At 45.6% G+C, this 10,323-nt stretch overlaps 1 protein-coding gene across 1 annotated transcript; it reads right to left on the bottom strand.

The window, feature by feature from the left end:
• Positions 1-596: 596 nt before the first annotated feature.
• foxb2 (forkhead box B2) lies at positions 597-1,355 on the bottom strand. Its single transcript, XM_062544187.1, has one exon. The coding sequence runs from the start codon at positions 1,353-1,355 to the stop codon at positions 597-599; it is 759 nt and encodes a 252-aa protein (XP_062400171.1).
• Between the last annotated feature and the right edge of the window lie 8,968 nt (positions 1,356-10,323).

Below are 10,323 nucleotides of genomic sequence, written 5' to 3'. Positions count from 1 at the left end.
CAGAGTTAATGGCTACTCTACGTTAACATTAAAAATGTATCTTTGGATTCCACTGATTGTAGTTAATGTGTTAACGCTTTAGATAAAGTCTGTATCGCTTGCACTCCTCGTTATAAAGTCTTTAACATGTTACACATACTCTGCTTCAAGAAAACTTCATCCGACCGTACACCCAAACACACACACACACACACACACAAACACATACACACAAACACACAACCTCGGCTTGAATATGACGCAGTCTTTATAATCAACGTTCTTTATTCTATTCAAAATCTTTCAGCTTACCTCTTCACCAAGCTCGAGGAAGTGCATTTGTGTATGTGTGTGCATTGTGTGGAAATTCATAGTTGGGTGACACTAACCGTAAGAATATATTAATTGATATGGACATATGTATATTTGTGTGTGTGTGTGTGTGTGTGTGTGTATGTGTGTGTGTGTGTGTATTTCTGCATGACAACAGTCTCTGTGTGAAAGCGATAATGTGTGTGTCCATGCAAGTGTCCAGGTAACTCTTTATGTGTGTGTGTGTGTGTGTGTGTGTGTGTGTGTATGTGTGTGTGTGTGTGTGTGTGTGTGTGTGCATGTGTCTAAGGCAGAAGCAGTGAGGGGTGCAGGCAGCTCGTCTTGCCCGGGGTGCTGTCCTGGCAGCGCTGGATGCCCAGTGTCCCCAGGGTCGGTGTAGGCTTGATAGGCATGGGCACAGCTGGCATCCCCTGGCCACTGGCGGGCTGGTAGATGCTCTTGACCGGCAGGCTGAACGGGGGGTACTCTGAGGAGAGGGGCCCCATGCCCGGCCAGAGCTGCGTGGGCAGCGGGTACCCCAGCTGGCTCATGACCGAGGCGATGGGCATCGAGCCGGGCATCACACCCCGGCACTCGCGCCCGATGATGTTCTCGATGGCAAACGGGTGCTTGAAGCTCGGCGGCTGGCTGCTGTGGAGCCCGTAGGTGTGGTAGTGTGGCAGCCGGGGGTCCGGAGGGGGTCGAGGGGGCAGGGCTGGCGTGGGCCGAGGGAGCTTGAAGCGCTTACGGCGGCGCAGGAAGCTGCCATTCTCAAACATGTCGCCACACGCCGGGTGCAGTGCCCAGAAGCTGCCCTTACCGGGCTGGTCGGGCCGCCGCGGGATTTTGATGAAGCAGTCGTTAAACGAGAGGTTGTGGCGCAATGAGTTCTGCCAGCGCTGCGTGTTCTCGCGGTAGTACGGGAAGCGTTCCATGATGAATTTGTAGATGTCCGAGAGCGGCAGCATCTTCTCCTCGGAGCTCTGGATGGCCATGGCGGTCAGCGAGATGTACGAGTACGGAGGCTTCTGCTCGCTGTACGAGCTCTTACCGGGCCGGGGCATGCCCGCTCTCCCACGCGCTCTGCGCTCTGGTGCGCGACTCCCGCTCTCATGCGCTATTGCGCGCGATCACGGACATATCCAAAAGTCTCTTCAACTTCACAAACTGCAAAGAGTTGTAAAAAACTACTTCTTAAAAAATCTGCTGATGTTGGGATGTTGTAAAACACACTTTGCAGGCACAAGAGCTCTCTCTCTCTCTTTTAAAAAAAGTCTCTTCACTAAAACATTCCCAAGCGACCACGAGTCGGTTCGTCCCTGACGCGAATGAGAACCTCTTCTCAACTTTTTTGCCTCCCGTTCACACTGGCGGTCTCCGGGACACACGGGTGCTCGCGCAATGACTTGTCTCTGTTCTCCCACGCCTTCTGCACGCGGCTTTTGTAATAACAGCAACGTCTTGAACCCCCTACCGGCGCACGCACTATCGCACTTTTGTATCAGGAGCGGGAGAAGAAAGAGATAGGGAAAGAGTCTCCGAATGTGTGTGTGTGTGTGTGTGTGTGTGTACACGTGCGCGCGTGTGCTTCCATTCATTACGCAGAAGCCTCCGTAAAAAGGCTGTCAAGAGTAAGAGAGTAAAGAATGTCTTAATATAATAATATTCTTCAAATACTATTACTAGCCTACTTATTGAAAAAGAAATAGCACCATGCAGTAGAGTAAAGTCATTTCACATAAACAACATTTTACCGTAGGCTTTTATTATTCTACATTTAATAAGAATGTATGATTTGCATTGCCATTATCATCACCACCAGTGTTATTATTGTTGTTATTTTCATTATTATTTTATTTTTATTATAATTGTTATTATTATTATTATTATTATTATCATTATCATAACATTTATTATAATATTATATTCGTAACATTCAGAGTTCAGGAGCGATATTTTAAACAGTCCTCTAGAGAAAATGTGTTTGTCCTCTCGAGACTGAAAGTAATTAAGAACAATTGTCTAATTAAACAGTCATCCCTGACGTACCGTGGATCAAACAGAGGAAATGTCAACGGATTTCATCTCTTCACCATGATTTGGGCCTAATCTGTCTGGTGAATTGATATAAGTGCTAGAATAGATCTATTTCAGATGTACGCACTGGTTAGTAAATCCATATTAAAAACAAAAATAGAAAGTAGTGACAAAAATAGAATTTCTGGAAAATGGAATGAGTGAAAATTGTTCAAAGAAAATTTGAATGCAGGGATATAGAATCACTCTTCCCGCCGTTCCAAACCTAGGTTAAATGCACCAACTCGTATCCACCTTAGGCCAAACATCCCACTCTATCTTTTCTTGTCTGATTTGGTGAATTCTTTAATTCTTTTCTTACAAAAAAATATAAAAAATCAGGCGCTGGAGAAAATCCACACATAGTAACGTACGCAGACACACAACCACTCGTTCGCTTTCCCATTATTGTGAGAGTGCGTTTAATTGGCGGGACCAGTAACCTGTGTATCTATCTGTTTAAACACCGTGCTGTAAAGATATAAACAGCTCGCCCTCCTCAGGGTGCTTGTAAACAGAAAAACAAAGGAGCCGCTGCTCTTCTTCGGCCAGGTGTCACGGTAGGGCTCCGGACCACACGCGGCCTCCCCCGCACCCTAGCGGGACCCGAATACATTACATTAATTAAGCCTTCAGTGATTTACCCTCCTGTGAGACACGGCCAACAATATAATTAAGGGCGAACTGGCTATATTAGTAATGAATATTCAAAACGGTGTCAATTAATTAGCCAGCAGATCTCTCATATTACACTGCTCCAAGAGTCCTTCAGGCGGGTCTCTGGGGTCAGCGGAGGTGAGCGAGTCGCGGCGTTGGCTCGGGCTCATAAATGTTTTTGAACGGCGTGTCACTGCTGTGCGTTTCAGCACAGAGCGCTCTTTGGAATATCCGCCTGAGAGGAGGTGAGGAACATTATCTTGAAGACCAGCTCAACGCTTGCCACTCAAGATAAATATTAAACCTGCCTTGCGCAAAGAGAGGTGCTAAACAGACGAGCACTGATCTGCATAAGAAATTAATTAGTTGTTTTCGCAGCATTCAACTCCTGGACAAATAACTACTTGTAAAGTACACCTTCTGGGCATAGCGAGCATATGCTAGAATTAGCCTTAATTGACTAATTACATAAATTACTCATTAATTTTACAGCACATCAATTATAAGAGATATATCAATTAATTTCGCATAAATTAAAGCTGAACATAGCAAAAGGGGAGATGGGGGAGATGAGTTCGCAAGGAGGGGGTCGGCTTTGAGCTGGGGGGCGCATGGGACTATAGGAGGGGGGTGTCTGTTTGTTCCGAGATTCTAATAATTATTTGTTGGGCTTCGGGCGGCAGTGACGGCAGTCGGGCTGCCTGCGGAAGCCGAATACAGAAAGTGCAATTACAGTAATAATAATAATCTTAAAGACCCCTCACGAGGCGATCACGGAGCATTGCGCCATCGTGGGGCATTTAAATCAATTAGAGCGGCTGTGACGCCGCGCGCTAAGGCCTGTGCCATTTGAAATACCCCAAAATGATTTAGTAATGCCGATTAATGCGCAAGCTCTTTATTTCTCTATAAAACAGCGTGGGGTCAGAGGTATCTGCAGTGCGAGTTTTCCCTTTTTAGCTTGGAGCGTATTTTCTTGGTGCTTACAGAAAGACTTATCTGTTAGAATGACATGAGGAGATTGTGTGTTTTTGCTGTACTCATAGCAACCATGTGTGTGTGTGTGTGTGTGTGTGTGTGTGTGTGTGTGTGTGTGTGTGTGTGTGTGTGTGTGTGTGTGTGCGCGCACAAGTGGGCATATGTCAGTGTGCGTATGAGTGTGTTTAAGTGTGTTCATAATATTTATGTGTTTTCTCTCGTTCCTTGCTGGAGGCCAGATGAAGTTTCCTCCTGTGAGGCGAGAATATATGTGTTGATCTGCAAAGGGACCAACTCCCACAGTGCCATCACAGTCCCAGGGGCCACAGCCAGAGGCACGCTGCCCTGCAGGGCACCACACTGCATCTGCGGGGAGGCCTCAGAGGTAACAAGAAGAAAGTTCTACAGATGCTTTTTTTAATGGCTTTTCTTTCACTTACTGACTATGTGTGCAATGGTCCAAAACAGCGCGTACACCCAGGACAAACAACCTGTGTTTGGATAGAACATTTCTTGCAGGACATTTAAGGTTCATGAGAGTCGATGCACTTAAAATCCATTCAGAAGCATTAGAGACACGTATCAACGCTTTTGTTTTCCTCCAAGGGTTATCTTATGGCGGACGGAATTAGATCTGTTGAACAAGAGAGTTTGAGAATGTTTGAGACTATGTGAGTGGAGAACATTATAATGTCATCCTGATGATAATGATGTAATAAAACATTGATCTTTTACTGTCAGCATCATGCAGAGAAAAGTCTTTTTGCAGAGTGGAATTGTTCCTTTAATGGGGAGGGCACCAGAGTAATATTTTAATGTGAGGCTGATATATGTGCACTGGATCAATGGCCAGCCCAAGGTCGTTAAATACCATGCTGGTCGTGACAGTCACAGGGTCCAATCTTAAAGAGATGTGGCCAAATGTAGCTCCGAGGGTCATTAAGAGATTTGTCTTGTCTGAGTGTAATAACTGAAGAATTTGGGAGATGTCCGTCTGGCTCTCTAAATCTCCGAGACAAGCTTCAAGGTTGGCTAAGCAGGTTTTGGTGCCAGATGTAGCTGTTGTATGGAGCCGTGCTCCATCCTCTATTCATACAGCATTAAAACACATATCTGCTGACAGTGAGAGAGAGGTGCTTAGCGTCCTGGGTGGGTTTGTTCCCTCAGTCCAACTGGGTGCTGGTTAGGAAGGACTAAGGAAGAGGATGTGAGGGACTGGCAGGGCTGCAATGCTAATGTGACTGGCTCTATAAATACTGCTTTATCTACTACTTTGAGCACTCGATACCCTTCACAGCCGGAGTGATAGATGGAGCCAGGCCCACTCACGCAGAGCATGATGCCCTTGCAAAGTGTCAGCAAGGTCACGGCATGGAGTTGGGCCAGAGTGGCCAGCTGACTTACCAAGGCAGGACTAGCCCGCTTTACACTTGCAATCTGGACAGGAGATGTCCAGTTTGTCTGTGGGACCACCACTCCCTTACAGGATGAGCCTCAGAAGAGAGGAGTCAGATGAAGTGATGGCTGAGACTATGAGGGAGGGAGAGGGATCCATGAAGAAGAGCACAGAGATGGGAAGCAGAGGAGGAGAATGACATGATGAGCACGAGAGAGACTAGTGTTGGCTCATCATTTTGTCTCAATTGTATGGATATTTGCCTGGCAAACTGGATGTTTTTCATATGGGCCTTGGCATTTGAATCAAGCCTGGGTGCCACACTTAGCACACCTTGCAAAACCAACTCAAATAGAAGAATGCAACATAGAGGAGGAACACAGGACAGCGTGCTGGGCTAAATTAGCATGCTGGAGTTATGGAGGAATGAGAGTGGAGGAGGTGAGAAAGAGCGGAGTGAAGCGGAGCTCTAAACAGTCGGGAGAGGAGAGGCTGTGATGTCCTGAGCTGCACCCACCACAGGGGGCAGTAGTGCACTTCCCCCATCCTCCCTCACTGGCTCAGCAGGTGGAGCAGAAACCAGGGAACGGCTTGGACCAGGAATATCACCTGAAACTGCAAGTCAGAGAGAACTCCTTCCCTCTCAAGTTGGTAGAACGGGGGCTCATTCCTTTCATTCAGCCAGACTATAGAAACCACCTTTTTATTGTAGAATTAGAATGTCTCTTAGCATAGGACATTCATGACATAAGTGATCATTCTTATGCGATCATTCTTATCACAAAATCCATAGCCAGTTTAAATGTTGTGTTCACTCACGTTGCAGAGTGAGTTCTACGTTTAGTTATGTTCAAGCTGTCTGTTCCAGTCTGTTCCTCTGCCGAGTCTCACAGCAGCCCATAGGATTAATACTGAGCTAGTCACACTGGACCTGTTAACATGTACCGTTGATATCCATATAAAGGATATAGGCTCCATCGTCCAAAAGGACTCATCTCTCTGGACTGGCCCATCAGTTGGTGTCCACTGGCACGGTGCATAAAAAGGCCTGCATTGCAGAGACAGGGGGAGGAGAGGAGTGGAGAGCTCTGGCCTTCAGCCAGGTGAGGCTGAGACGGAGCACGTCTCGCTTTAGCTCAATATGTTCTCTCTCCTAAAGTTTGCACTGGTGACACATGTGTGTGTTGAGAATCTGAATGACCCTGATGAAGGCGTAAGCCGAAACGTCAATAAAAACTCTTAAAATATCTTGAAGTTCCGAGTGTGCCACGACACTTTTGTTTAATCTAATTTTTCATTTACCGCCGTGAGCACCTCACAAGGTGTGCGTTTACCTTTTACAAACAAATGTGTTGAGAATCTGTCATCTCTCTCCCTCCATGTCCTGGTCCCCTGGTCTGGTCCCTTCCATACATCAATTCTCCTTCCTCATGAAAGCCCTTGTGTCCTCCTGGTTATGTCTGTTGCATCTTCTACCCTGTCTGTTTTAGTGGAATTACAGAAAGCCTCAGATGGAGTATGACTGTAATGCAGCAACTGTCATCTTCGTCATCCAACAGTTACATGCAGTAAATGCCATTCAGATCAGACAGGCTGACTTTTAACTTCACACAAACACAGGAGTATATCAGAGAGAGGTGTGTAAAAACTGTGGATGAAACCCTGCATTTACAGCATGAGATAAGCGCTAGTTTTATGTGCTGGTGCCAACACATAGAGCTGGCCTACATTACATCGGCTGCACTCTCTGCACCTTGTCTCTTCCCTGTTGTCGGCGCCCTGCCTCTGTTCTCTCTTCCTTTCTGTCTGCCCCATGTGTAAATGTGATGAGTTGTTACTCTTCAGTCTTCTCTCTGTGCGCCGCTCCTTCATAGCAGGAGGCAGCGTTCATGTGCGTGTGTGCGTGTGTGCGTGTGTGTGCACGTGTGTGTGTGTGCATGTGTGTTTCTGTGTGTGTGTGTGTGTGTGTGTGTGTGCATGTGGGGGGTGTCGGAGGTTAGTGAGGCATATGTCTGGATGTCCATGTGGGGTGCCTACCCCCCTCCCATCTCCCCGCTCTGTCTCCCTCTCTCTCTCTCGCTCCATCTCTCCATCTGCGGTGCTTGGATGAGGAGGAGAGTGGAGGTTCGGCTAAAAACACCCCAAGTGAAGCCGAGGAAAGTGGAAAAAAATGGAGATCAGCTCTCCTTGGGCTGATAAGCGGATTCATAAGTCTATGCGTGCGGGCGCACACTCACACACACACACACAACCACACACATACACACACACACACACACACACACACACACACATACACACATGCACACACTCACAAACACACACACATACACACACATGCACACACTCACAAACACACACACACACACACACACACACACACACACTTCTAAAAATACAAGCACTCTCACACAATCACTGCTCACACAAACACAAGCCAACATAAACACAGATCCGTTCTCTTGCCAATGCACAAGTACACACACACACAGACATACACACACACACACGTTCCATCTTTCCAAATATGCAGGGACATATTCAAAGAGTTGTACAAACAAAGACTCACTCATAAAGTATTTGATGAACAATAAGACACAGAAGAAACATATACCGTATAAATACACAAACAAATAGGGACTGACACTCTGAAAAACCTGAACTAAAAAAGCACACACTCCAACCCACTGGAATACACAAATCGAATGCACTCACTCACACACACAAACACACACACACACACACACCACACACAAACACACACACACACACACACACACACACACACACTCTCTCCCCCGCTTGACACACATCCTCACCCCCCCTTCTCCCTCAGAGGCATGAGGAGTGTGCCGTGACTCAAAGCTCTCCCTGCGTAACTCCTCATTGTTTTTATTCTCCCTAAGTGGCTGTGCCCTGTGTGAGGCCGGCCCTATGTGTAAAATAAATGATGTCTGTAGCTGTGGGGGAAGCCGCTTCTGTCCGAGGAACATTACACACCACCTCCTCCCTCAGCGGAGACGCAAGCTGCCGCCTCTGAGCACCGGACTCCAGCGCATATTTTAGGAGCAGGAGTGGGCCATTAGGAACCTAATCTAAAATCAATCGCCCTAGGGTCCACCACACACGCACACACTGGCACGCAGACACACACACGTACACACGGGCACACCAACACACATATACACACACCCCGGTGGGCCGCTAATGACCTGCGATGGCATCAAATGAAGCTTTTATATGCATGTCGTTTGCAGTATGTATATATTTATATATTATTCCCTAATTGTGTTTGAGGAGAACAAAAACCACAAGCCCGTCATTTAGTTTTGCCCTAAATGCTTTGCATGAAAATCTAAATAAACTCGTGGCAATTAGCATGCCAGTGTGTATGGCTTTTGTGTGATTTGTGATTTGTGTGAGTGTGTCTGTGTCTATGTGTGTGGTATACTGGTGTTGCATCTATTGAACCTTTTGTGATTTTTAATCCACACCAAGACTCAAGGAGAAGGCCTATGCCAAAATGCTTGTGCAATATATTTTACAATAATGCAGAAATGCAATCAAATTTAGAAAACTAGTTTCAGCATAATTACGTACCTGTGACACAGTCAAATGTTGAATGAGCTGCAATGCATGCGTATAATTAAAACTGCAAACAAGAGTTCACAAACAACAAACATTGCTGAAGATACTTTTGATTTATTACTGAATTCTTTACAACTATTGCGTATGAATTGTAAGAAATATTTTAAAAACAAACAGTCAGACCATACAGTAGGTGAGACGGCTCTTTCTTGAACACAAATGTTTTTGAACAACTGGACCTCACCTGGACTGCCCTCTTGTGTCCAGTTGTGCACTCACAACCACACTGCTAGTGAATGGGTGGGTGAGGTGGGGGGTGGATCATCCATCGATAAGTGTTTCACCTACAGCGCTCACTTCATCATATAATGTCAAACACAATGTTAGAAATATATCACACACAGGCACAATCTAGCATTGTGTGATTATCTCAATACAGATCATAGAATAATGTTGTCAATGTTAGCGCTACTTTAACATGAATCAATCATTTCACCTTGTCTAAAAATCTTATCTTACAGTAATCTGAAATTGATATCCCAATCCATATTCAAAAATATTGATTAGATTTGAAATACATATTGGCATACATAATCTGAATGCAAAATACTACAGGTAATGCAATATCTTCAGTGTGACCTCAACAGTAATTCTGTCCAAATATAACTGTTAAAACTGAAAGTTGAAAAGGCCTGTATCAGTGCTCCTTCTGTGGCTGTTCTCTTTCTTGGCAAATTCAGAAACAGAAGCCTGATCTAAAAAATGAATAAAACATTTTTGGTTTTACTCTAAACTAATCTACACTACTAAAGAATGATTTTTTATTTCAACTATTAAAGGCATCAGCTAATCATAAATAACATTGATTTTTGGACATAACACACACATCTGATATTTACTAGTTCCCTTCTGTGGAGAACTACTAGGAGAGTGTGTGTGTGTGTGTGTGTGTGTGTGTGTGCGCGCGCGTATGTAAAAGTTATGCATGTTGGTAGGCTTTTACTTGTTGCTGGAGAGAGCTGCAGAGAGTGCTTCTGTTCTCAGAGGCATGAAGGGGGGCAGTGAAACCATCTGGAAGCTTCCGTCTCCTGCGTTAAGCGCACGATTAGCCACGCACCACCACGCCTCTGCCCCCCTGGCCCTCTCCATCTCCCCGCTCGCTTCTCTTCCGGCTTAATTAAATTAGCCCACCACCTCTTTGTGTCTGCACCTTCCACCCAAACATTTACCCAGATATCCCGCCCTGTCTCACAAGAACACACTACTTATTCAAAACAAAACACACCACCGCTTCCCAAATGCAGCAACATTTCACTGAATAACAGTCCATATTTAAC

This window comes from Sardina pilchardus, chromosome 8 (assembly GCF_963854185.1).
Source record: "Sardina pilchardus chromosome 8, fSarPil1.1, whole genome shotgun sequence".
Taxonomy (NCBI): domain Eukaryota; kingdom Metazoa; phylum Chordata; class Actinopteri; order Clupeiformes; family Clupeidae; genus Sardina; species Sardina pilchardus.
This window is presented reverse-complemented; position numbering and strand designations above follow the sequence as displayed.